The sequence below is a fragment of the Agelaius tricolor genome, unplaced genomic scaffold (genome assembly GCF_023055355.1).
Source record: "Agelaius tricolor isolate 1412-34295 unplaced genomic scaffold, bAgeTri1.0.p SCAF_1, whole genome shotgun sequence".
Lineage (NCBI taxonomy): Eukaryota > Metazoa > Chordata > Aves > Passeriformes > Icteridae > Agelaius > Agelaius tricolor.
Window position 1 is genome coordinate 97,887,266 of NW_027269261.1, and position 27,837 is coordinate 97,915,102.

A 27,837-nucleotide genomic window follows, 5' to 3' on the forward strand; every position below is an offset into this window, starting at 1 on the left:
GAGCGATGAATTGAAATTTAAACAGTTTCTGGGAGAAGTTAGCTGAGAGAAAGATAACTGGTATAGGATGCCACAACCCAAAAGTTGTAAAAGCTTTGTTTAGGTGATTAATTTTAGCTTGTGAAACCAGAGAAGTAGCAACAGTGGAGGGACTGGATTGTCAAGTGTGAAGATGGGCTCAGCAGCTGAATGAGGCTGCTATTAATTCTGTGTGTATAAGTATATGTGTGTGGGCATATATATCACAGCAGAGAAAAATATGGAATAAGTGGGGATATGCTCAAATAGTATATTAAAAAAACACTTGTAGAAACCAATGGCAAAAGGACAATTAAGAATGTAGTAATTTTTTGCTGTTTAGCCAACAAGAAAAGAAAATCCTGTATTTGTGGCTGGAACAGCTGTTGCTGCCATTCTATGAATCTGTTTCCAGAGAAATGAGGAAGTGATATGTGAAATACTGTCTTTACCATAAACTTCTGTGGACTTTGGAAGCACTGGAGTGACCTGAACACTATGAAATATTGATCAAGATGTTAGGTTGTGAGATGATAGGTACAAAATAGGGAAATTTTTAATATACTTGTTAATATCCTCCTGTAGAGACTCCTGAAGCTTGCTTTGTCCCAACAATTTGATCTGTGATACAAAGCCATACCTAGAACCTTCAAAGAGCAGCTCCTTTTTGCTATGATTTGCAAAAAGCTTGATTTATTGACAGCAAGGTTTCGATTTTTTGGCAGCAAGGCTGTATGAAATAAGTATTCTTGGATACCTGAAGCTATGCCTTCAATACTTCTAGGGTCTGAAATTTTGCAGTGCTTAGATGTTCAAGCACAGTAAGGATGCAGCTTTTCCTTTGGAAGTAGTTTTGAATGTATTTTAAGTAAAACTAAGTTCTCCTTGAATCTGGGGACATAGACTTCATCTGTCTTTGGATAACCTTCTCACTCTGGGGTTTTCCATCCAAAAATACCATTGTTATTTAGATTTGTGTTGTCTCAATATCTACCTTCATGTAATGATTTTGAGTACACACAGGACCTAAGAGGTCATCTGGTCCAGCCCCCCAGCAAGGGGCAAGTAAAGCTGGTTGCTCACATCCATCCAGCTTTGAATTTCTGAGGGACAGCCTACTTCAATGTTTACCTATGCTGATTGCCTCTCCTACTATTTAATGGTGTGTTTCTTGCTGCAGCTCTGCCATCTGTTGTACTGTTATGCAGGTCTAGGAGGAATCTCATTTAGTACTTTGTAAGTATTAAATGACGAGTGTCTTACTGCTGCCACTAGACAGCAGAGGCAGCAGTAAGACACCCCTGCTAGCACCTTAACTTCAAGCTGAAAGAACACATCTTCATTGTCTGCTGTGTGCTCTAAGCTGTTGTAGTGGTCCTCCCCTAGATTTGCTTCAATAAGTGAATGCTGCTTTTGTACTGGGCAGCCCAAAGTGGCACCACTGCAGATGCAGTTTGTCACAGTGGTAGAACTGATCAATTTTGTGGAGTTTCACTGCATTCCAGGTAGTGAAATACTGATACTCAGTTACACTTCTGAGTTACAGATGGACACTGGTAGCTACATGTTCTGTTTGTTTACTGGGAGATGAGGTCACTTCCTGCACAGTTGCATTTCATCTGGCCAGCCCTGAGCCTGCACTATTGCATGGTGTCACTTTGTTCCAGGTGCAGGGCTCCTGTCTCTGTTCAACTTTGAGGACTGTTTCAAGGGGCTTGAAAATAGCCCTTTCCTAAATCTGACCATCTAGTGTGTTGGACCTCTGCTCTTTATTTCTCCCCAGTTTGATCTATGGATTTACAGAGGGAATAATCTCTTTCATTGTCTAGTTGATTAATAAACAGGTAAAACAAGTGTACAGTATTGACTTTCAAATAATGCCCATGTTTATAAATTACATTGTTCACAACAATTTGTAACTCTTCCCTAAGAAACCATTTCCTTCTATGTACTTCTGTGAAAGCCTACTGTCTTTTGAGATGTGTAAAAGACTGACCTCATCAATAAGTTCTCACAATTTGAGTTTTCTGTGCACACAATCATGTTTTAGACTTTAATATTTGGCTTCTAACAGAATTATCATGGTAATTCATCATAAGCTAGCTAATTCACTTCCTGAAAGAAGCCTTAATTTGAAAATAGTACATTAAGTGTAACTATTTCTTAGCATAATGAAAAACTTCATCAGTGGACTCAAACCAAAAAATAGTTGACTCTTCTGGTAGTAATGACTATTTGTACTTGTCATTCTTCATTTTAAAAATTGTTTTGTCTTGAATCCTGGCTGTTTAGCTTTGTTCCTTGGTCAGCACTACATATGTACATAGAAGATATTGTATTTTTTAAATGGTGGCATTTAAAAAATACACAAAAAATCAAAAATACAAAAAAATACAGTATCTGTTGGAGGCTTGGTAGCTTTCCATGTGTACTTTTGTTCCACATGATCAAGAGACATCTAATACTCGCATTGATCATTCTGGATAGCAAGTAGCTATCTTTAGGCTATTCATTATAACTTATTCTACATTGAGTCATATGGAGGAATCAGTTAATGAAAAATGTCATGTCAGCCTATTAAGTAACATTTGTTCAGAAACAATAGCTAAAATTTAGTTATCTGCTCTTGTAATGTTGCATAGAAATATTCTTGCAAGGTCAAACTATTCCAAAATATTTATCATAATCTAGTTAATCCAGTTATTATAGAGTGCCATCTGAAGGTCTTTTAGTTGTTTTTTAATTCAAGTAACCAGCTGGAGAGCTGCAGATGGTATTGACAACATTATCTTTAATTCTGAAGTATCTTCACCGGCATTTCTTCCTTAGATGGCTGTGAAAAGTGAGCTATGTAATTATATGAGTAGTGTATCACTCAGAGCTTTAGAAGGCAGGAAATCTTTACTTGAACTGCTCCTGGGGAATATTTCCCAACCTGGGGTCTGAACTGAGGCACAAACCAGCAGTTTCTGGGTTGCTTACTTTCTCTGGTGTTCAGCATGTTTGCACACCAATTCCTGCTCTGAAATGACCTTTAGGTGGGGTTTGAAGCATAGTAAGCATAGTATAAAAAAAAACAAGATGAGCAACCAGGAACTGATATTTTACCTTAGCCTGAACTCAATGCATGCCCTTCCTTGCATTTGAGAGATTAATGAACTGGCTTGCATGTGCTGCTGGCCATCCTCTAGCATGACCCCTTGAATGCCACAGGTTCAGTGTCCTGTACAAGCCTTTACCCTCTCTGTCTGTGTCTTGAAAATTCCTTGGAAATTTGATTCTTAATTTTAAAATCTCCCAGTTAGAAATGAAGAAAAACACACCTGCATCAGAAAATCCTACTTCAATATTCTTGTTGTTAGAGAAGTAAGGTTTAACCAGTGCAGTCAGGTCTTGTGTACAAATAAGGCTTCCGTTATCTGGATTGCAAAAGGCCCAGTACATGCTGGAGTATTTTGTGTACATGTAATCAATTGACTTTTGATTTTTACAAAGCTTATGTCATCCTGGTAGCAGCACAGTTTTTCAAAGTCCTAAAATGTGTGTTTTAATCCAGAACCTGCTTTGTATGGCTGTGGTTTATATAAAATGAGAAGTGAGTTCCCTTTTGGATAGATTATAGTGAATCATTGACACATCTGCATGAGAAATTGTCCTGAGTAGTAATAGGGTTACCTATGTAACTTGTAGCTTTGTGTAACCTGTCATGGTCGCTTCCCCATAAAAACTGTCCTTTTTGTATACATTCTTGGTTGTAAGTTCTCCTCCTCCTTTGCAGGAGAGTGAATTAGATAAAATAGAGTGTAACTGTTCTGCAGAGTTAAATATTGCTAAATGTTGCTAAAATGTTATCCTACTATATGCTATTAAGCTGATTTTGTTGTTCTGTGTTAATCAGTACTATTTCCTTTCAATTTAGATCAGTGTATTGTCACTCGGACGTACCTCTTTCTTCATAAATTTTGGTTCTTCAGTGCAGCCTACTACTTTGGGAACTGGGCATTCATTGCAGTAAGTACTTGGATTTTGGAGACCTCTGAATTGAGTTGGGTAATTTACAGTAGTTGTCATTGCATCATTGGCATCACCACTCTACAATTTGTTTTACTTACATTGTGTTTATATGCCCCTGAACTCAATAACAGTAACACTTTTTACTTTAAATTTGCAGGTCTTTTTAATTGGATTAATTGTTTCATGCTGCAAAGGCAAGAAATCAGTCATTGAAGGTGAAGTAGATGATGATGATTCAGATATGAGTGACGATGAACTGTCTGTTTATTACCATTGACAGCCTTTTGCCTTCAAGATGAAAAAATGTAAAATTGCATTGAGAGTCATGCCCATGTGGAACTTGTATCCAGATAAGCATCTTTGCACCTGTAAAAATAAATGAAATGAGTGTACTCACTTAAAGGGATAAAAAACCTGAATATCACTTTGAGTATCACTGTTAAATGAGAACAAATGTTGAAGCTGACCTTGAGTAATATATAGAAAATATTGTTTTATGATTAAACATATGTGTAACCTTCTGATGTATAATTTGATGAACTGTTGTTACTATTTCATAATTCACAATGCTTTTCTGTTAACTTAGGTTTTCTTAAATACTTTCATGCTTAACCTGTAGGACTTTTTTATTCATAAATACAACTAAAATCCTGCAAAACAGTGCAAGTAGTGCAGGAGAGATTTGGATGAAGTTTACATTTTCAGAAGGACTTGACTTAACTTTTGCATTAGTTTTGCTGTGATTTCTGTATAAAACTAAAGCTAACAAGAGACTTTCCATTAATGTATGCCAAAAATATTATTTAAATGGTGAGGTTCCAATCTGTGAAAAATAAGTAATTTTCATACTGTGATTTCCACTGAGTTACCATGGAAATCCTCAGGTAACTATAAGGTGGCTTTTGCTCTCTCAAAGGAAGTCACAGTGTAAATTACAATATTCAGCATTGATGCATTGTTTTAGTATGGTTAAGTTCTGAAACTTCCAGGTGCCTGATCTAGTCATAACCAATGGAATAATGAAGATGTGATTAATTTTTAACTTATTTTTCTCTTTAATGCAAATTGTCTAGTTTGAAGTTCTTTCAATATTTAAAGTAAATGTTGTCAATTTGTTTACAAACCAATATGTTTATATAAACACAATTCAAAAATATTTTTGTCATTCGTGTTGTCTTTGTAAAATAATCCTATTTTAGCTATATAGTTACTGAGCTATATTTCTAAGGATGAAAAAAATCTTCATATATCCTTTGACAGACTCTGAAAGAGAAAATTTTTACAAGGACAGGTTTTTAAGCTTCTAATGCTACCTAAGGGACATTACAGTCTATGCAAGCACATGGAAAAGTTATTAGGTAGTCTTTTTTATAAGACTAATTGTTAAATAGCTATTAGAATGTAGGGTAGTTATTAATATTATGTCCTGCTTTCATGTTTGCAAACACTAAAGTTATCTCAAGAGCAATCTGCCTATTTCTGCAGTATTTCAGAACAGCAGGCTCTCAGGAACTTCTGAATTCTAATTTAGTTTGACTATTGGAGAAGGTCTTGGGTGAGTTGTGTAGGTCGTGCAGGAACACAGGGAACTGATGTTTGAACTATAGGAACAAAAACACCTGCTATCTTTTAACAAGCCTTGTGTGCCAACTGCTCCAGTAATAGAAATGTTGATGTGGCAGTGTGGAAGAATCACACACAGAATAAGCTGAGTTGGAAGGGACCCATATGGATCTGGAGTCCATCTCCTGGCACTGGAGGTGGCTCATAAGATGAAAATACACAGTCAGGTCTGCTCAACTAATATCAATCAATCTGTTTGCTATCAATGTGACATTTGAAAGGACAAAAATGTATTCAAACACTGAGTAGGTACTGAAATTTGACTAGGCAGTCTGAACTGTCTGACTAGAATTAGCTGAATATTATTTAAACATGACAACTGGAGAAGCTTGCAAGGAATAAGTTGTAAGGAGTTCAAGTAATTCAAACAGAAGTTAGAATGTGATGTTGACTGTCTGGAAGCTACATCCAGAGCATAGCAAGAACTTGGAGTATACTTATTTGTAGATGCCCTAGTGGAAAGCTTACATGAGATAATTTAAATAAAGTTAACTGCTGAGATGTCCTCCTTTCTTTCTGGGTTTTATTAATTTGTTGTCTTCAATTTTAACCAAAAATTGTCACTTCCTTCTTACAGGTTTGTTTGAAACACAACTTTGCAGAGTTATATCCATTCTGCCCTAACTTTGCCCTGGGGAGATCACTGCTCATTTGTGGAAGATTGTTGGGAAGGTGTTGGTTTTGTGCCATGCAGCTGCTTCATGCTATGTGCAGGCCTAGGGGATCACTGGCCAAGGTGCCTGGCCAGTGCCTAGGTACATTTTGTTATAGGTCTCTTATGTTTCTAGTATTTCCTTAATTTCCAGGAATTTCTCCCAGTCCAGTTCTGTTTCCTGTCTAAATAATCTATATGCAATAATGCAGCGATCTGCCTTTGAAATGGTGACTTTGTCTTTTTAATTGGAGGACTCAGTAAGTACCAGATTTTTTATCCAAATATTAATCAGATTTATAAGCAGCCCATTGTTAATTGCAGCTATCAAGAAGCAGGCTTCTCTAGGAGAGTTCAAAAGTTACTTTAGACATCTGCTGTCACCCTCAGTCATAGAAGCAGTAAATAACTGCCAGCATTCGTAATCAGAATTATTCGTCACCTGCCACATCCTCACTAAAATTTTTCAGGAGTTCAATGAACCATTTGACTGACAAGGTTTTAAAAGATTTTCCATGCACTAATGTAATTGTAATGAATATACACTCAAGAATTCATCTCTAAATACTTCATGTGATGGAAACTTGACTTTTTAGCTGTACTGTGCCTTTAAAATGAACTAGAGGTGTTTTTGAAGTTTACTGTGTGAACTATGGCTGTGTTTCTACATCCATTATCACCGAGTCAAGAAACCTAGCAGTGAAGTTTAAGACAGCTGTGATCTAAAATACTTGGCTTTGATCAATACTTCCAAGAAACAGAACTTCCAGTGTGTTTTCATTCTAGTTGTCTCTTGTGCGGTCTTAAATACTTGCAGTTAGAACAAGTCATTACTTTTCATCCACAAAGTGCTGCTATAGCAGCACATCTACTAATTTAGCTGTTAAATATGAAATGATAATCCAGTTTTCTGCAGTTTTGGGAGCAAATTTGAACTTTGCAGTCATGTTACAATAGTGTTCTACCTTGCAAGCAAACATTTAATATCTTCAGCTGAGTCTTCAGAGGTCTGTTTTCTGGACTGAAGTCACTAAAAGACATCAGAAATTTTCACTACTTTCTTTAAATGAGTGATATTTCAAATCCATCTCTGAAATGTGAGCTTTCAAAACTTCTGTAGTGCTATTGTCAGACCTGCCTTAAGTTACTTTTGTTGTTGCACTTCTCTAGTTAGATTCTACCATGTTGGAGGTTCATGACCATTTAGAAACTAGAGAGCCTTAAATCTTGCTGACATGTCAAATAAAGCAAGATTACACAGAATATGTTGGATAGAATTCAACACCGTGCCAAATAGTTTCTCATTTTGTTATTTGGACTACAGTGATTGGTAGTTTATTGAGAGTTCCAGGTCATAAGTATGGTAAAGCCTGTAATAGTTTGCTTGTTTCATATCTGAAGCTGAGTGTGCTGCAGACTTCCTGCTGATTGTCAGAAACAAGTGAAAAGCCTTTCCTGGTAAAGATGAAAAGAAATACCTGCTAACTTTTTGTATTTTCTGCTTTAATTTCAGGAAAATGATTGCAGGGTAGGCTTGAGATTTTTGCACTGAGCATTTTAATGTACTTCTGGGTAGAGTGTACCTGTACAAGAGCCATGCTGCAAAGGATGGTAATTGCATGCTCAGAAAATTTGACTATTTAAGCTGAAAGCTAATGAACCTTTTCAATGCTTATGATTTCCTTCTGAATAATCAGTGTAGACATAACCATGCAGTTTTGAAATGTCTTCTACTGCTTAGAAACTGTATTTCTTGGATTTTCAGCTGTTATTTGACTTTGTCAACACAAGTTTGAGTTGGCCTACAACAGAGTTTTGAAAAGCATTACCCCCCTGTAGAAACTATTATGTGGTTTGTCCTAAAATAATGCTAAGTGCTGTTATGCATAGCAGAGGTATGAAGTGTTTGTTGAAGTGTTTAAGGTTGAAGTGTTTAAGGTAACTGGTGAGGTGTACAAGGTAACTTTTTTTCAACAACTAAGCAGACATTTATTCAACCCTTGTGACTGCACTGACACAGTTCTGGGCACAGGCAGGAAAATAAAGCCTTGCTTCAGAGATAAAGCAAAGGAAAAAATATGTATCCCTTTCTAAAATTATCAAAATAATTTGAAATACTCAAGGTGTAACATTTTTCAGGATCTCAGGTTAAAGATTATAGTTCATATTGAAAGTACTTCTTCCATTTGTGTAGATCTGTTCTCTTTTAACCTTCTGCAAGGTCACTTTTCTTGCAGATAAAGCAAAGAAATGAAATTGAGAATTACTATCTCTTCTCCTGCAAATGTGTATTTTGAATGTACTTCCCAAAAGAAATAAAAGCCTTGTTTTGATTGTGGCAAGATACAATTTTCTATTAATACTCTAAATCAAATTCTGCTTCTAAATTAAGACACTTGCCAATTCTGGATAATTAAATGGATCAGAAATTCTTCAGCTTTACTGATGTGGTTGTTACAAGAATTATCTGGAAGCTGGGTTATTTTTAACTTCCTTCTATTCAGAGAAGTTGCATGAGTGATAGCAGTTCAGTCAAATTTATAGCTATAAAGAAGGTTATTTCTTTTAAATAAACAGACAGTTTAAGCACATTTAACAAGCTGTATTTACAGCTGTCTTCCAGATTTACCTCTAGAAATGTGGTGTATTTAGGAGGTCAGACAGAAGAATTTGGGTTTGTAGTGGACCGGTAATAGTGATAAGCCACAGATGTAAGTTTCGTGATCCTTCTGTGTTGATGTTGAGTCCTTATTTTGTATGTTATAAACATCTGTGGTTTTTCATAAAGAAAATAGTGCAGGTTGCCTATAAAATAAAACAGCTTAATTTTTTTTTGAGCATTTTTGCAGGACAATTTCAAAATCCTTATCATGAGAATCCAAGTCTTGCATTAAAATGGAGATTGTGAGACATTCAAAGTAAATGTGAAGCTGAACAAGTGTGTAATTCTTACTGAAATTCCAGTCTGGATATGATGCTTTTCACTAGAATGTGTGGAACTTCCTGCAAGGAAGTAAAATATAGATTAATACGTCTGCTTCTGCTACAATGCCTAAGCATAAATCATGACATTACCACTTGTGGAAAGTATTTCTTCAGCCAAGAGTACTTCAGAGTCAGGACAGCAAGGTGTAAATGGTGTAAATGACTATGATATTTCTCACACATATAAACCTCTTCCCAAACTTACAGCCTAGGGACTTATCACTTAGGTTTTTGAAGGAGTGTCCTGGGACATAAACATATTTATTTTATATACACTTTTTATTATATACGCTTAGTATATAAGTTAAAGATACCACATCAGGTCCAACAGTAAATCTAACGCTGCCAAGTCCACCAGTAAACCATGTCCCTAAGCATCACATCTACATGTTTTGGAATTCTCTGTTTTACTTAGTCTTCTTTAAACTTTTAAATTGAAAAGTGCAAATCTGCATCCTTATTGTATGGTACCTTTACAATCTTTCCAAATAAAAATGGTAAGATGCTGTTGACAAGTATATCTGATTTGCATGGAATGTTCTTTTGGAATGGGCTAATGAAGAACACTTCTGTTTATTGAAAAAAGAAAAGTGTTTTGTTCTATCTTGAGGTGTGAAGTCCCGAATCTAGAACAGCTTTTTTTAAACTTAGAAGTTAATTTCTTAACAATGGACGTATCTTTCTAGTACACAGAGAAAAAAGAAATCATAACTGGAAAATATGAACTCTAGAGGATTCCTCATTTTCCCAGCAGCTACTTTACTTTTTCAAAAATTTGTATCAAAGTAATGATATTTTTATTAATTTCCTTGTCTAGAAAGATAATGCTTTTTTAGTTGTGGAGAGGCTGATATCAGAATATCTGGTGTGATTTTCAAAAACGTTGAGTGGAGCTCCTACTGAAAACATCAAGGGTTTCAGATCCCAGGGGATTTGGAACATGCTGCTTTGTGCTTGAAGAACTTAGGGAAAATATAAACCCAACTGTTCTCCTTTCTGTTAATGAAGTAATTAAATATATTAAAAACATTCTTTGTTTTTTTTTCATACTTTTTTTTTCATACTTTTTTCATACTTTAAATGAATGGAGTTTAAAATGCTATCAGTTTTAGGTATTTGAAACTACATTCCTGAAAAGTTAATATTTGACTAATTCAATCACTGTAGAACAGGTTTGAGACTTACCTGGTCTTGTCCCTGGTTCTGAGAGGCAGCAGAAGGGTAATGTTAGAATTGATTATAGATCAATTGTAATCTTTCCTAAGCTATCTTTGAGCAAAGAGTTAAGGGACTTAATAATAGAGAATGTGGGTTTTTTGTGGAGACTTTGTAATTTCTGGTTCTTAGTCCTGTGCTTTTCTGCTTCAGAGCTTATCCAAATGGTCCCTGACAGTATTCTGGAAGGAACTTACAGCTCTAGGAAGCAATTGTTCATAGAAAAGACAAAGGTTGAGAGAAAAGACTCTTACATGTGCTAGATCCACAGCATTCAAAGCTTGCACCACAGAGATCCACGCTTCAGACACTCTGCTATCTAACAGCTCAGTGCTGCTTCACTCCAGGCTGATTTGCATTGTGGGGAGTCTGTATGCTGCAGGGTGGTGTAAAGCAAAGCTGAGTGCTGAGAAAGGAGCTTGCTGGTTACAGGTGTGCAGGACCTCAACCTGATCTGTGGGTTTCTAAGTTTTGGTCTACAAGAAGGTTTTCATTGCTGACAGAGAATCAGATTTCTCTAGTCCATCACTGGACAGGTGATCTAGTTGAAGTTGTCCCTGCTTATTGCAAAGGAGGTTAGACTAGATGACCTTTCAGTTCCCTTCTAATCCAAACCATTCTGTGATTTTCTTCATGGAATCATAGAGTAATATTCTAGATCTCAAGAGCTGTATCACCTCTTTTGGAATGTGGCAAAGAGCAACATTTGGTAGAAGCTGAGTGGGTGTTGATCCTGGATGATTAGACCTTCCACTGTAGTTCTTTCACATTCATAGCAAAGGTAGATTAAAACATGTGGGCAGAATTTAGTCTGAGCAAGTCCTATCTGAAACCTGAGCCATTTAATTTGAACAAATTTATTCCAGGTATTTTTAAAACTTAGTTCATGGTTTGGGTTACCAAACTTTCTACATAATCTCTAGTTAAGATCCCTTGTATATTCAGAGATGTCCTTCTCTGCAGATATCCTAGTATCTGACCTGTTTTAAGTACAGATAATACACTCTACTTCATGCAGGCTGGCTGCAATATCTACCCAGTACTGCTGCATCATTACACTGTCCTCAATTTGGGTGAAGCAAACTTGTTTTCACACCTGGAAAAGAATCCTCATCACTGTGCTCTGAGGGAGAGCTTTGTCCTTGCTGTTCAACTGGATGTATTGCAGATTTCTAAACATCTCTTGACATCAAAAAGGAAAGTAGAAGCAGCGGGTTCTATAACCAATTGCTCTGTGGTGTGTCCACAAGGCAAGGGTGGTGGTGGTCTGACCAGAGAGTGGTGCACCTGGCTGGCAGCAAATTAAAATTTTTCTGGTCTTGGAGGCATTCCAAGAGTAGCTAGATTAGTCCTCCAGGCTTTAAAAAAAGCTGTATTGTAGCGTAGTTCAACCTAAAAGTACATTTATTGCTCATCCAGCTATGTTGTCCTGCTGAACAAAATGTTTTTCATGCTGTGGGACCAGTACTACGTGAGGCGTGTTGAGCCAGCACTGATGTGCAAGGCTTGCTGAGCAGACAAATGGTGCCACTTCCAAGTGGTAACAGTAGAAATCCACATCCTACCAACAGGAGTCCTGTCTTCTGGAGATGAAGCATGTCTATTTTTTGTTTCAGGAAAAGCTCAATATCAGCATCCTGACAAGCTGGCATCCTCCTACGGTGGAGCAAGAAGCTGTTTTAATGCCTTTCAACTGCTTCCACAGATTTCCAGTGCCACAGTAGAAATCATGTGAGGATGGTTCTGTCTCATCCTCTTAGCAATGTGTGAACAGGCCCTGTTTTGACAGGCTTGCTGGATGTGTGTTCACAGTTCCCAGTAAGGCTCCCAGGTCCCATGCCAAAGACACAGTGATAAGTACGTCATTCAGATATGGTAAATCTATCATTGGACTGGATGAATAATGTGGAGAAGGGCTGCTCTTCATGTGAATTTCTGTCTTAAGGAATGTACTGAAATAGAAATGTTTTCATGTTAGTGTCCTGTTTTAGGCCAGTGCCTGAAAAAATATTTGTAGCAGCAACTCTGAGCTGTCTCATACGATGGGGATGTTTCAAATTGAAGAGCTCATCTCATAAAAAAATGTAGTGTATTACTCCTGGTAGTGTTACATTTAATCTTATTCCATGTGTTTTTGACAAGTTTTATTTAGATTTACCTATTCCATTTAAATTAAATATAGGACTTAACTCACTGTTCTCCAATAACAATTTTTTTAAGCTTTTCCATATAACATTTTCCATATGTTTTTCAGCCTATATTTTAAAATGCTTTTTCAGGACTCTAATCCAATCCAGTGGGCAAATGATCTTTAAGTGCCTTGAGAAATCTACTCATTTTATGTAATAGCATTGCAAAATTTATCCTTAAGTAGTGTTGGAGCCGCACTTAAATAATCTGGTTGTGTAGTTGAATTCTCCTAAGTCATGATCTTCTCATGGATAAAATAAACTATATGTTCTGGCTGTACCTTGTGCCCTATTGTTGTGCTCTGTGTATTGTTTGGACTCTTTCCAAAACCATTCCTGATGAGTCTTTTGCAGATCCTGAGCTCTTTAACTGCAAAGATTATGCTGCTAGTTGACAGATGTACTTTTTTAATTTCCCTTGCATTTCATCCCAGCTCATACAGCATCATTATTTTTTGAAATATGCCAGTACTCCTAAATCTGTAGTGCTCCTATGTGAGTTTTATAACATTGCAGTTATAAAACTTTACATGTTGGCCTTGAGTGTTAAATTGCATGGATGAGAGCTGTTCTCCATACTGAAATGCATTCAGCTAGCTGCTCTCATCCTGCTGTGCTGAAGAGGATCCTGCTCTGTAGGCATGTACAGTGGCAGTCATCAATATGAAGGAAAAAATAAAACTCTCTAATGTGCTCCATTCGAGAGTTTGTCAGATTTTCTCTGAAGTTGCTCAGCTCCAGCAAGCCATAGCCAGTTTTTAACTATCCTTAAAGCACTTCTGGTTCTTTGCTGTAGAGTTATTATCTTCCAAGAGCAAATAATGAGTCATATTGTTTGCATATTATGTGTTCATGTGGTTAGTTCTTAGTTATGAAAAATGCTCTTCCACAGCAATGAAGTTTAATTTTAAAAAGTTCCTAGGGTGGGAATGGTTGTGCCAAAGTACTAAAATAACTTCCATTATGTCTCATCTTGCCCCAGAGATAGGAATGTGAAGCGTAATTTTCATAATGTGGACACTTCCGTAACATTAATAAAATGTGTAGTTTGGTGTAGCATATAAAGTTTAGTGTCTGTTATATTTTATTTATACAGAATTCTCAGAAGTGGCAGTTATAAACAACAGAGTTCTCACTCTCAATTTTTTAACTAGTGAAATACAAAAGTATACATGCAGAAGTGAAACGGTGCCTATTTGTATTAAGAATAATCATACATTGTCCCTTAGGTAAGGAAACAATAGGATGAGTATGAAATGGAGTCATGCTGAACTGCTTTAGTAGCTTGCTGCCAAAAGGGACTGTCTCTGCATATTCCTGCAGCATGTAGTGCTTGCTTAATCTGTTTGAGAGCCCACTCATTTTGCTACTGTAATAGCAAAAATAAACAGTAGCTAGGGAGCAGAAAGGAGGGAGAACTAAGCATGAGTGGAGTGGTGTGATGAACTGGGGAAGGATAGTGACTGACCTCAGGACAGCCAGCAAGTGATCACATTGTAAGGCTCTTGAAGAAAGATTTTCCATCTGTGTAAGACTCCAGAAAGACAACTGTAAGAACTAAGGTGCTCTACCAGAAAAAGAGGAGTGTCTGTGTCAGAACCGCAGACTTGGATATTAAGGTGGATGTGATGCTGTCTTAGCCATGCTGGAGGTCACTTGTCTAGCTAAGGGATATCTATGTCCTAGGGAAGTCTGGTTGCCAAGGGCTTCTTTTCTTGCCCCTTCTCTTTCTCTACCTCTGCCTGTCATCATTTTGTCATTTTACATAATTTGTACTTATGTACTGCTAATATATGGTGTCCTTTTGGGCTTTTTTAAAAATCTTTTTGGAATGTTTTGCCATTTAACAATATATAAGTATAACAATATTATTGCTATATATTGCTATATATATTGCTATTTAACAATATATAAGTATAACAATAACTCACAGTTATTTCAACTGTGAGTTGAAATAAAAATGGTCTAAATGGCGAGTTGATAACATGACATTTGTCACCTGAAGATGCAGCAGATCTCTGCAATGCCTTGGCTATGCCCAGACCCCTTCCATGTTGTTCAGGTATCCAGAGAACAACAGACTTGCATGGACTAGGGAACAGCTGTCACCTGCAGAGAGAGAAGCCAGGTTTTTTTGACAGGTCACCACAAAGGGGTTTTTGAGTTGTGCTGAAGCACTGCAGTGCACATTTGATCCTTGAGGGTCCACAAGGAACTGATGAGATAGAAGAGCTGACTGACTTGTCACTGCCTGCCAGTTCCTTGGAATGCAAGTGTGTTTGCACTGCTTGAGCAGGTGGGCTCAGTACTCCTTATGGAGTAAGTCAGGCTCAATGCTAAAGGGGGAGCTCAGACTCATCTCATCGTTGAGACAAAACTAAAAGAGAAGGGCTTTATTTACAGTAAAAAAGAATCCTGTGAACATCAGAAAACAGGGAAGGACTCCTCTGGAATCTCTGGTGACTCAGGAATCTCAACATGAATTGCCTACGGCCATCAGAGGATTTACTAAATTTTTGTTGAGCCAGTCTTCACTGAAAGGGTCAGTTAGCAGACTCCTGTGAGCTGATGCCTGAAAGATTTAACCTAGTGATGAAAAGGTAAAATTTAGCTTTGTATAAAGATGGGACATACTAAGAAGGTACATCGTAGGATACTACCACTTGGGTTAAGCCTGGTGAACTTTGTCCTAAAATCGACCAGATTACTCTGCTGCTTCCTGCCCAAAACCTGTCCCACCTCCCATCCTGCCCAAAAAAAGGCTGATGAGATATCAGACTCTTTCAGCTCTTTTGGGTATGTCAGTGATGATGTGTCAGAACACTAAAAAAAAGCAAGTTGAATGTTTCTTTCACTTGTAGAGCTGAAAGTAGTATTCAAAAAAAGCCAGCCCCATCAGCTTCCAAGAAAAAAATGGTTGAATAGTTGGAAGGGACCTGTAAACTTCCCAGCATATAAGTAGTAGTTGCCATAGATTTACTGAAATCAGTTTCCTACCCTGAGAAAGGTATGGGCACTGTAGACAGGGAAAGGCATTTTGACAGTCCTGATAGTGTTTTGATAAGGAATCTTGGGAAACCTCCTGGAGCCTAAATGTGGAAGTGATGGGAGAACTGCACTCAAAAGGTGTTAACTGATCATTAATAAACCCAGAAAAATGTGTTAGGTTGGGTATTTTTGTCTTCCTTGTATTCAGTGTTATACTATAGTAACATTATGATTGGACCAGGATGATGAAATGTAGAATAGATTTAATAAGCCTGCAAATATTTTAAGTTTGAGGAGGAGTACAAGTGCTGTAGAATAAAATAAGGAATTTTTAGGAGTTCTGAGAAATTACAAGAATGGTTGATGTGACCAGACAGGGCCAAAATAAAGAACAAATGGCTCCTGGGTCTAGCTTAGAAATTTCTCTGAAAAATTACTGTGCTTTACAAGATGAACAAGTACAGTTTGAGGCTATAGTTTTTTTCAGCCCTTAGCAAATTTATAGGAACACATAAATGGGTAGCTGACCTTCAAGAACTGTGAAATCATTTTTCCACTTAAAAATGTTAAGACTTGACCAGGAGGAATACATCCTGCTGCTCTGGGTACGGCCTTTAAGAAGCTTGAGAGCAAATCAGATGAAAATCTTGTGAGGGTAACAGGAGTGATTAGGTGTCAAGACATGACTTGGAGGCACAGGCTGGATGAACTTCTAGAATAACTTTTCTAATAGCAAGAACTGTGAACTTTTGGAACATGTTGTTTAGGAAAGTCATGGATGACCTATATCTAACCTGTTCTTATGCTTTTTTTAGAACGAAGGTGGGGGTCTCAAGGCACTGCAAAATCCTGTGTTATGCTTCCAAATGCTTATGCTGTTAAAGACAGGCTTGCAAACATGCTACTCAACACACATTAGAGCCTGTATCTCTAACTAACATCTATCTTGTGAAGGTCTCTTCATTGTGAACAATGCTTCTATCCTGCTGTTCAAGATTTTCTGGTAGTCTCTCTGTTACTCCTTACAGGTGAGAGTATAAAGGTGTATTGGTTTGGCATGACCTAGGTTTTGGTAGCAGGGAGGCCACGAAGTTGGCTCCTGTGGGAAGCTGCTGGAAGCCTCCCACCATGTCAGGCAGAGCAAATCCCTGATGGCTCTGAAGATGGACATGCTGCTGGCCAAAGCTGGGCCAACGAGAGAGGTTGGTAATGGCTCTGTGATGAGATATTTAAGAAGAAAATCAAAACAAAAGTCATAGGTTTTGCTTCTAGTCAGAGAAGAGGAGGAGGAGGTGAGAACATGTGAGGCAAACAACATGACAACACCAAGGTCAGTGGAGAAGGAGGGGCAGGAGGTGCTCCAGGCTCCAGAGCCGCGATTCCTCTGCAGGCCGTGGTGAGGCCTTGCTGAGGCAGCTGTGCCCCTGCAGCCCATGGGGATCCAAGGGGGATGCAGAGATCCACCTGCAGCCCGTGAGGAAGGTGCCCATGCTGGAGCAGGTGGATGCCTGGAGGAGGCTGTGGTCCAGTGGGAGACCCAGTGGAGAGAGAGGGCCCTTGTTCCAGGCTGGAGCAGCCTGTCCTTGGAGGACTGCACCCTGTGGAAGAGAGATCCAGGCCACAGCAGGTTTGGGAGGACTGTGTGCCGATGGGAGGGTGACTTTTACACTTTTACAGCAGGTGAGGTTTGGCTGCTGCTCGTGAAGTTGGACCCACACTGGAGGAGTTCCTGGAGAACTGCCTCCCATGAGAGAGACACCATGGCCTCACAGGGGAAGAACTCCTCTCCCAGAGCAGCAGAAGAAAATTTCAGTGATGAACTGACCAAAACCCCATGCCCTGTCTTTCTGCAATGTTGGTGGGAAGGAGGAAGGGGCTGAGGGGAAGAAGGTGTTATAAGAACTTATTTTACTTCTCATTTTCCTCTGATTCTGTTAGTAATAAATTTCACTTGGCAACTTAAGCTGAACCTGTTTTGTTCTTGAAATATTTCCCAGGGTTCTTATCTCACTCATGAAGTGAGATAAGCCTTTGTTAACTTTTTTCTTTTCCTTTCCCTCTGTTGCCCAGCTGTGTCAGGGGAGGGTGAGTGAGCGACTCTCCTGGGTCCCTAGCGCTGGGCCAGTGTCAAACCAGGACAAAAGGAGATTGGAGACAGGAGTGTTGGGCTATAATTTATAGCACAGGGGTATTTTCATGGGGATTTAAAGCTTTTCTAGCTGTATAGGTTGTCTGTGTTTCAGAGGTTGAATTCACACTATAGAAAGAAGTGGCCCATTTGACATTAATGCCTCATTTTACTGGTTTATTCAAAAAGAAATTTATCTTTTCTTCAAATATTGTCAAGGAGCAAATGAAGAAAATATTGCAACTGTGACTTCTGCTGATTTCTCTTTAAGAAGGAAAAGCCAGGCTGAATATCCAGTGCTGGTGACTGCCAAGATAAATTGGGGCAAAAATAAATCTTTGAAAAACTGTAAATCAATTTCAGTGACAAAAAAATCACTCATGGAAACAGGCTGTTTTGTGACAGAATTTCTGAAAGTTAAGCAAATAATGTAGAGCAAGTCAAAATGTGAGAATGTGCAGCACTTAAGAGGTGTACCATCCCCCTCCCTCCCCATCCCCCTGTAAATCAGCAATCGTGTTCCTGTTTTTACATTAGAACACTGATAGTAAGGGCTATTCAGTTAAGATACCATGATAGTGTTATCCATAGAACCAAGTGTACAAGAAAAGTACAGAAAAATACTGTGGAAGAAAATGCCACTGATTCAATGACTTACTCTTGACAGGTTAAATATTCATCTTCACTGTCTGTGCATTGCTTGAATATAGGCTTGATAATATGTTCCAGTCTTTTCTTTGGAATTGACTTCAAGGTATTTTGTGGGGGGGTTTGACTCCTTGTTGTACCCCTGTGAAAGGCAGATAATGACACTTTCCATCTTTTCTGGAATTTCTTCTCTTCAGGACCCTGAATTTCATCAGTTCTAATGCAGAAGAAAGGTAAAGAACACAGTGAGAGTTGTAGTGTGGGTCACACCAAACACTTTTCTAGGCCAGAATTTTGAAAACTCAGAGATGATGATAGTAATGTCTGATACTTTCTAAAACATGTCAATATCCACTGATTCAGTTGGGTTTTGCCTTTTTCCTCCTTTTCCACACAGAATTCTTGCCTTTCTCTTTCTTTGTCCTTCCTCTTGTGACTCTCATGTACTGAATTTTTTTTGTGGTTATTATAAAGAAAAAACATGTCTCCCACTTTATCCTAGACTTTCTCATTTGAGTCTTCTACCTTGGTAATTTGAACCTATTTTTATTTCATGTACTGATTTTTTTCAAGTTTCAGGCCGCTGAACAGCTCATGAATTCTTGTCCTTTGTCTGCTAAAGGATTATATTTTTTTTCTACCTGTGTTTTTACTATCATTCTGTAGTAATTGGAAAAATCTCCCTCCACCCCACCCTGTCCTTGTCTCCTAGCTATCCTAGCCAGCAAATTTGTCTTGAAAGCTATGTTCTTAAAATCTGTGTTCTTCCTTTGTTGCCTAACTAAAGATGCATTAGCATCATTCCACAGCCACTTGTGTACAAGATTTGGCTCTTACTGTTGTTTTTTCAACTAACTTTTCTAATTTATATGAAAAAACTATAGGAAAATATTTTTCTTTTCTCCAGCTTAGAAGAGGTAGTCCACTATTTTTTTACTCTAAGACATTGATGACAAATCTGTATTGTATTGTACTTGTTTCCACAATGGAGATCTAGATACTGGAGTACCACTATGTTGAGCACTTCAGAATTTTTTAATAGGTATTAAAAAAAACCCAAAACCTTGACTTGTCTGGTCTTCATGGTATGGTGCTCTAAAGTAGTCCCTATATCACGATGAAGGGCTCAAGTTTTTGATTTTTCTTTCCCTTCCCTTCATGTCCTCTAGTTTTATTGGTTTGGACACAATGCTAATCCAATGTAGCTGTTTGATATTTAATTAGTTTACAGCCTAGACAGATTCATCTACTTCTTAGACATGAGTAATAGTAATTGGAGGAAGATGCATGCTGATATCGATTGGGTATGACTGTAGGTGAAGACCTTACCTGGAAGATTTGGGTTTGGCTTTCCTTTTGCTCTTACTTTCACTGTAGCCTTGTCCTCAGCCACCCCAGCTGTGTGCTCTGTCTTTCAGGCTGGTGGCAGTCTCAGCCAGCGTTTCAGCCTCTGCTCTCTGAAGTTACTCAACTGTATCAAAGCCAGTAGCAATTGAAGGAGAGGTGTGCACTCTCCTGTTTTGGCAGTGCCCATGGCCACTGATAAAATGCCATCTTTCTGGCCTCAGTGGGCTGAGCAGGGCCAGCAGCTGAGCACCCACCCAGCTGCCTGCCCAAGTTCTTCCCCCTCTCCCCTCTCCCCCACAGCAGGATGGAGGAGAGAAGAGCAAAACCAGGAAAACTTGTGGCTTGAGGTAAAGACAGTTTAATAAGTGAAACAATCTGTGCAGCCAAGCAAAGCAAAATAAGGAATTTGTTAACTGCTTCCTATCAGCAGGCAGATGTTCCGGGGCTTCCTGGACAGCAGAGCTCCATCATGTGAAATGGTTACTTGGAAAGACAAAAGCCATAACCAGGAGTGTCCTGATTCCTGCTACCTCCTCCTCTTTGCTCAAGTTTTTTGTGTTAATCCCAATGTCATACCATATGGAATATCCCTTTGGTCAGTTGGGGTCAGCTGTCCTGTCTCCTCCCAGATTCCTGCCTCACCCCCAGCCTGCTCAGTGGGGAGCAGCATGAGGAGCAGAGGTAGCCTTGGTGCTCTGCAAGTATGGCACAGCACAGCCACAGCATGGGGGAGTGATCTGGGCTCTAAGTCACAAATGCAAATGATCATGTACTTCAGGTCCAAATTGGAAAAGTAGTCTATTTGCATCATTTATTTCTGAAATTAATGATAAAAGTGACATGTTCATTTCTGAGAGGTCTGACACCTGTGAAAGACTTCAAGGGGCTGGTGTTGGTGCAAGCATATTTACCTGGCTGTCTATAGAATGTACTGAGCAATGACTGTGTGATAAAACATGTGCTGGCAGTAAAGCATTGCTTGGCCATTTCATGTGTGGGGTGAGACAGTTGGTGTTTGAACTGTTCTCAGCTTCTCTGGGGTCAAGCTCCAAGAATTTGTGAGGCTTCCAGGAGCCCTTTAGCTGTTTGGTTTTTTTTACCTTTCTCTATTGTAACTTGCTGCACGGTGTCTTACTGCTAACAGGATGGACAAAAAGTGCTTCTCCCTTTACCCTTCCACAGTTACACAGTGGTGCTGGGCTTAAAGAACTGCTGAGGAAGTGGGAGAAGTCTGAGGAAAGAACGGACACCATGTCTGCTGTGTCCTGCCTGAATTAATTTATTACCTTATGATGCTGACACAAATACTTTTTCTTTTGCCCTAGGTTGCTGCCGCTAAAATCTTTTTATATGTCTTAAAGCGTGTCAGGTTCTGAAACTGTTTCCCACAGGCACCCTAAAATTTCAGGAAGACATGCTATGTTGTATATGACTGACTTTATCACTACTTATGGATACCTGCCTTGATCCTAATTAGAAAGCAAGCCAGCTGTGTGTTCCACTGCTAACTTCCTGCCCCTATTCACTTTGCAGGGGTCTAAAGTGTGTAATTCAAGTCTGTGTAAATCCACACTGAGGACTGGGTGATGGAATGCTTGGATATAATGACTTAATTCCCTGGACTACACCATCAAGGATTTTACTAGTTTGTGAAGAAACAGATGAATGGCCACATCCTTTTGTTGCAGCTCCCAGCACTAATTTCAGAGCATCATTTACTGAAGGGTCAGGACCAACAATGCAGAAATTAAGCACCAGACAAAATGAAGCCTGTTTTGCTAGCAGCCTGACCATTCCTGTGTCTCGAGTGCTGCTCAATGCTGCAGAGCAATTTAACTCTGTTCTGAGCTGCTAAAGTGATGAGGGGTGAAAAACAGTACTTGTCATAATTTCTTCTATTTATATGGAATTTTATCACTGCAAATGAAGATCCAATATTTCTTTCAAAGCCATGGCGTATACACAGCACCTTCTTCATAATTTCTCTTCCTTGAGCCATTTGAAGTATTTGTGCAGGATGACTAATAAAATTCTCATTAAGTTTTCCTCATTGTCCTGTGAAGATTCACTCTGAAGACTAGTATTAGTTGCTTTGTTTCAAGGGATGTTATAACTAAAATTCTTGCTCTCAAGTGAAATACATTATACTGAAAAGATGTGAAATGTGCTCAGTTCCTGTTACTGTAGGAATTCATGAGCAGCAGAAGACTATTTTATAATTCTAAAAACCTTTCATTTCTTTTTGTAATCCCATTTTATTTGAAGAGGAAGCAAGCTAATGTTTTGATTCCAGAAAATATTGTCTGAAGGGTCAGGAAAACAGGCCAGCTTCATTTCTCCTAAGAGGTATAATGACAATACAAAATTATCACTATGAAAAGAGAAAATAAGCCTGGCTTTTGTGTCTCCTGAGTGTCACTTCTTTTCCTGAAGGCTCTGCTCTGATTCAAAGATTCACATTGATCTTAAAATGTCATCCAGCATTATTCTACACAGAGTTTGTGCAGGAATGTGCTGCAAATGAAATGCAACTCCCAGCAGCTGTTTCTGCTCTAGTTTCTAGATGCAAAAGTAAAGCCCAGCTCCTCCTCATAGAATCAGGAAATCAAATGTGCTTGAGCTCCTATGTATACCCTGGGCTTTGGACAAGGCTTTGAAGTATGAAGAGTGTGGAATAATTGTATTCTCTAGCCAATTTCAAATCTGTTTGGGAAGGGATGTTGTACATCACAAGACCAGGAATCATCAGAACATCTGTAATTGAAGATAATTTTCCTTGATCTTCTAACAGAAAAATAGCATAGCAATTTCACTGGCTGAAAATCTTCAGTTTTCAAAAAGATAGAAACAAAAGTCCCGGAATTTGCAAAAGAGTACAGGAAAAGTGAAACACTAATGATTGAAGTGGCTACATGGCTGAAGGCCCACATAAATGTGTAAGAGACTGTGACACTTTTCATATGAGAAAGGACTGACAGAGCTGGGAGAAGAGAAGGCTCAGGAGGATCTCATCAATGTATAGAAATATCTGAAGGAAGGTTGCAAAAGAGGACAGAGGGAGGCTCTTTCCAGTGGTGCCCAGTGGCAAGAGCAGAGACAGTGGGCACAAGCTGGAAATTACTTTTCTTAATGTATCACCTTTTTCTTCATTGCAATAAGGCTCTTGAAAATTCCTTTCTTTTGTCTGCTCACATTCTGTGTCAGTTCTCACTTTTGGCTTGATTCATCATCTGTTCAGTCTCAGGTTTTGCCATCTACTTGAGATACACAGACTCCTTAAGTGCTAATGTCTTCACACTCAAAGTCAATCTTCCCTTGCTGACCTTGATGAAATGAGTGAGGAACTCATGGCTCACTGTCAAGTGATCATGACAAGTGCCATTATGCTTGTGTGTGCCTATAGTAGCATTTACACATACATGCAGACATATATATGCATTCATGTTTCTCTTAGCCATTACAAATGCTTCATGTTAGCCCAAATACCCCTACAACCTTCCTGTCCTCATCTCCTTCCAAATTTATGCTCTTCACCTTAACTAGATTTACTCAATAGTTGACTGTAAGTGGTAGGAATGAGAACACTCTCTTTTAATGGCTTTGTTAAATGTCAGCAATAATGGAGTTCAATCATGATCTACATCTCTTGGGATTCCTGTAGCACAGACAGATGGTTTCTGCTCCAATATTGCTCAGTCTCACACTGTGGGGAATTGTATTTTCAAGTAGAAATTAAGCAGAAGCCCCCATATATTTGCTCATTACAAAACGACACATTTGTTATTTAAATGCTTTTTTCTTCCCATCTTTATATTATTCATTGTTAAAGATTATCCTAGGCTTTACACTGAGGTATTAATGATACAGTTGGGTTTTTAAGGTATTCAGAAGAAGTGATACAAAAATGTGGTACCTTGCAAAAATCTATTTGTAACAGCTCCTTAGAAGCCATGTGTGAGAGCACTATAGTCGTGCTGAAGAACTTCACGTGAATACTGATTTAAATTCTATTGAGAATATCATTTCAGTCTAAACTACTGCTTAGATTAAAAAAAAGAATAGCCTAGCTTTGCTTTTCTATCACAGGTTTGGCTCTTTGTGTCCATAGCCACACTTCGTATCTCCATCATTGCAGCAGAACTTCTGAATGTTAAGAATAGTATTGACTTTGGAGAATTAATCCTTCTTTTTACTGAATGCCACATGAGACTTTAGGAGGCCTGGATTTTTTTTTTTTTTTTGATTGCAATAAGTGGTATGTATATAATAAATTCATCAGTTCTCTTTTCAAAAGACTATTTGAGCACTTGCAAGGATCAAGCCACAGTAAATGAACCATGATTTCCTTTTATAGCCTTAGTAGTTTATGCAGGCATGTCTGCTTCCCTGCCCCAATGGCAATGAAACAGGCCAAAAAAAGTGAAGATTAGCTATATCTAGAGTTGCAGATGGTCTTGTTTGCAAGTAAAAATGGTAACTTTTGTCATGAATCACAGAATATGCTGAGTTGGAAGGCACCCACAAAGATTATTGACTCCAACTTCTGGCCCTGCACAGGACCATCCCCAAGAGCCCCACCCCATGCCAGAGAGCATTGTCCAAACACTTCTGGAACTCTGTCAGTCTTGGGTCTGGGACCACTGCCCTGGGGAGCCTGTTCAGTGCCCACCCCCTGGGTGAAGAAACTCATCTTGATATTCAACCTACACCTCCCCTGACACAGCTTCAGGCCATTCCCTTGGATCCTGTCACTGTCACCGCAGAGCAGAGATCAGTGCCTGCCCCTCCTCTTCCCCTCACAAGGAAGCTGTAACTGCAGTGAGGTCTCCCCTCAGTCTCCTCCAGGCTGAACAGGCCCAGTGCCCTCAGCTGCTCCTCACACAGCTTCCCCTCAAGGCCCTTCCCCATCTTTGTTGCCCTCCTTGGACACTCTCTAACAGTTTCATGTCTTTCTTACATCGTGGTGCCCAGAACTGCCCCCAGCACTCGAGGTGAGGCTGCCCCAGTGCAGAGCAGAGCAGGACAATCCCCTCCCTTGCCCAGCTGGTGATGCTGTGCCTGATGCCCCAGGACAGGGTTGGCCCTCCTGGCTGCCAGGGGGGCCCATGAAACGGGAGATACCTTATACGTAGCAAAGATTTCTTATAAGGGTTATTTAAAGTGTATCTTTTTTTTTGTTGCTTTCCAAAAGGGTTCCAAAGGCCATTGCAAATTATGTGGAACCTTTAAATTCTGGTCCTGATAATTTAGAAATTCAGGACCTCTGCTGAGTAACTTTTAACAGCTAGTTTTAGCAGGACTTTTGTGAATTGGCAGTAATCCAACTCATTGACTCGTGGTCTTAGAAAGTGCTATGGATGATTTGTCTAATGGCCCAGCATAGTGCTGCAAAGAAGAGTAAATCACAGCATGAAAGACTTGGATGTGTGACCAATGTGTTTTGTTCACTGGGTCAGGAAGTAATTAGAGGGAAGATTCAAGCCCTGGCACACAACTGGAGTTATCTTGAGGAAGAAAGGTAATGCCATCACTATAAACTATCAACCTTGGAATGCTTCCTCTTTGTCCCCTAAGCTCATCAACTTAGAGTCTAGCATTAACTGCAGCACTTGTAGGAGTAATTCCTATTCACAGATACAAAAGCAGAAAGATGTGAAGCGTTTGCACATCCTGTTATGTCATAAGCATTCCTTCATCTCCTTTTTCTGTCTTAACATTTGGTTTACTGACATACAAAAGAAAAAGAATTCTTTGCTTGTCTGCATGTGTGTAAACTTTTAGGGATACCTGCATAGTGCAGATAAGGAAGGTGCCAGAAAGAAAATTCCTTTCAGGTAAGTATATTTTTTGAAAAGTAAAATAGATTTTTTTCCTATCTGTACCAAAATATAAAAAAAAAGCTGTGTTAAATACTTTTTTCTATGAGGGCTGTTTGCTTACTTTTTTGGATGCTCTATTAGACCATATATCTGAGTAGGAAAGGGAATGAGAAAGGTCACCTAAAACTTATGTGAGAATATTAAAATGGCTTTTATGCTGTGATTTAGACAAAGGAATAATTTAGAACTGTAGGACTTAATAATTTAGGAGCTATAGAACTTAACCAACAGCAATAAATAAAGACATTACTTGGATGAACATTTTAGAAGATGGCTGTACCATTTTTTAAATAGTTTGTAGGACTAGATTAACTGCAGTGTTAACTTTATGAATCCATTCATGTTTTCAGCCTAAAACAGCTGGTATAACCCACAAATGGCATTTTTAAAATTAAAATGTATGGTGTTCTAAAAGAAGAGCTATATTCTTAGGACTACTCACAATGTGCGATAGAAGTCTGATATTGATCCAGGAGAACGTATCCAGTCCTTGACTGCCAGAAGTAGAGGAACTCATGACATAGTAAATGTTTTACTTCTTTTACCTGAGCATGGAGAGGTTGCCCTTTATATTTTGTCAAGTTTCTCACAGGGCACATCTGCATCTGCATCCAAGAAAAGAAAGAATAGAGCATGCAGTGTCAAGTTATTTTCTGCAAGACTTCTTCCTTATCACTTCTCTTTTTGGGTGCTGTTTGTTCCAGCCAGGCTAATCAGGTGTTCCAGGCATGGCTGCTCTGAGCTGGAGAGACACCATTTAATCCTTTTCATACAGCAGCTGAGAACTGAACTTGCTTGATGTCCATCTCTCTTCACTTTCCTTACACTTGCTTAGACCTCCAACTTCCTTTCCAGACCCAGTTCTTTTTGATTTCTAGGGAGAAATGGTATGCCATGTTATCTTTTTTTCCCCTTGTCCTCTTAAAGACAAATGACTTTAAATGCCATATATCTGCATTTGGGATGCATATTCTTTCTCTCTCTGTTGTTCAATCAGGAAAAAGTCAATTTTTTATTGAACTTGTTTACTCTGTGAGTGTGCTCTATTGGAGCTCTTCTGCCTCTTTCATTAGTAATCTTTTGCCTCTTTTGCCTCTTTCATTAGTGCTATCTTTTCTGTTGATGCAAAGATGCTTCCTGAGTTACTGGCTTTGTGCAGAGGTAGAGAATAAGGTGTTCATTGTCTTCCACTTCTTAAGAGACTTGCCTCTTGGCAATAAATAAGGTAAAGCTGAACTGACTTCTTTCAGATCTGTTGCTTCAAATATGGGAAGGCTTTTCCAGAATCATCTGTCCATGAAGTTTTAGCTCTCCATAGTTGTTATCCTTATGGTAGTTAGGCAACCAAGTAGGCTTTTGGAATAACTATCAGCTGCTGAGTCCTGTGTTAGTAGATTTGTGTGGTGAATCCATGGGTGTTTCCTCTTCTGTTTGTAAATGCAACCTTGTTTACTCAACCTCCTGTCTTCTTATCATACAGTCCCTTATAATATGCAGGGTGGGTTTGATTCAGGGTAGTTTCTCTCTCCCAGCCTATGTTTCAGTTGTGCAGTAAGGAAAATTGGAGTGTTTCCTATCCTGCCTGTGTTGTTTTACCCTTATCCACTGAGGTGAGGCTGCAGTGAGAGAACCAATTCCTATCTTCCTTTTCTTAATGTCACTGATACCTCAATGAGCATGTCTTCTCAGAGCTTTATTTCATTTTGCCCCTTTTCAGAGCAAAATCTTGATGATATTTGCTTCAAGATGTTTATTGCTTCTTGGAGATTGTAATAAAACCTCTGACATGCTGAGCTAAAATGGCTTGCTATTGTAAAGTGAGATGATGCTGGCATTGTTTCATAGATTGCTTGGATTTGAATTATGACAGCACTTTCTCAGTAAATGGTTTTGAATTCTTAACATGCTTCACTTGACTTTATTTTTGCCATCAAAATTACAAATAATTAAACCCAGAGAAAATTCTTTTTCATTCAATAGCTCTGTATATTTCCTTAGTCCTCACTCACTTGCACTTCATCTAGAGTTGGAAACCACCCATAAAAGAATGAGTGAAATATAGAAAATTAATTCCACAGAGTTTCTAAGGATGACTTTCATGCTGAGGTTGTTTAAGAAACAGAAAACTATTTGCTGTCTCCGTAGCAATCA

At 38.8% G+C, this 27,837-nt stretch overlaps 1 protein-coding gene and 1 long non-coding RNA gene across 5 annotated transcripts in view; one reads left to right on the forward strand and one right to left on the reverse strand.

Annotated features, from left to right (window-relative positions):
* LMBRD1 (LMBR1 domain containing 1) overlaps positions 1-5,188 on the forward strand; it is a 65,439-nt gene extending 60,251 nt beyond the window's left edge. For both annotated transcript variants that reach the window (XM_071445273.1, XM_071445282.1), the window contains exons 15-16: positions 3,938-4,029; positions 4,190-5,188. In XM_071445273.1, the coding sequence (XP_071301374.1) occupies positions 3,938-4,029; positions 4,190-4,309 (212 nt within the window). In that variant the 3' untranslated portion in view covers positions 4,310-5,188. The remainder of the gene's footprint in view (positions 1-3,937; positions 4,030-4,189) is intronic.
* A 142-nt stretch (positions 5,189-5,330) lies between these two features.
* LOC139598657 (uncharacterized) lies at positions 5,331-27,837 on the reverse strand. 3 transcript variants are annotated; one of them, XR_011681973.1, is made up of 3 exons: positions 18,471-27,833; positions 14,696-17,282; positions 5,331-12,459 (listed from the first exon to the last, which is right to left on the reverse strand). It is a non-coding gene; the product is annotated as an uncharacterized lncRNA (long non-coding RNA). The 3 variants fall into 3 exon arrangements; XR_011681975.1 differs by having other exon boundaries at positions 14,696-14,805; positions 18,471-27,832; XR_011681972.1 differs by lacking the exon at positions 5,331-12,459 and having other exon boundaries at positions 13,758-17,282; positions 18,471-27,837.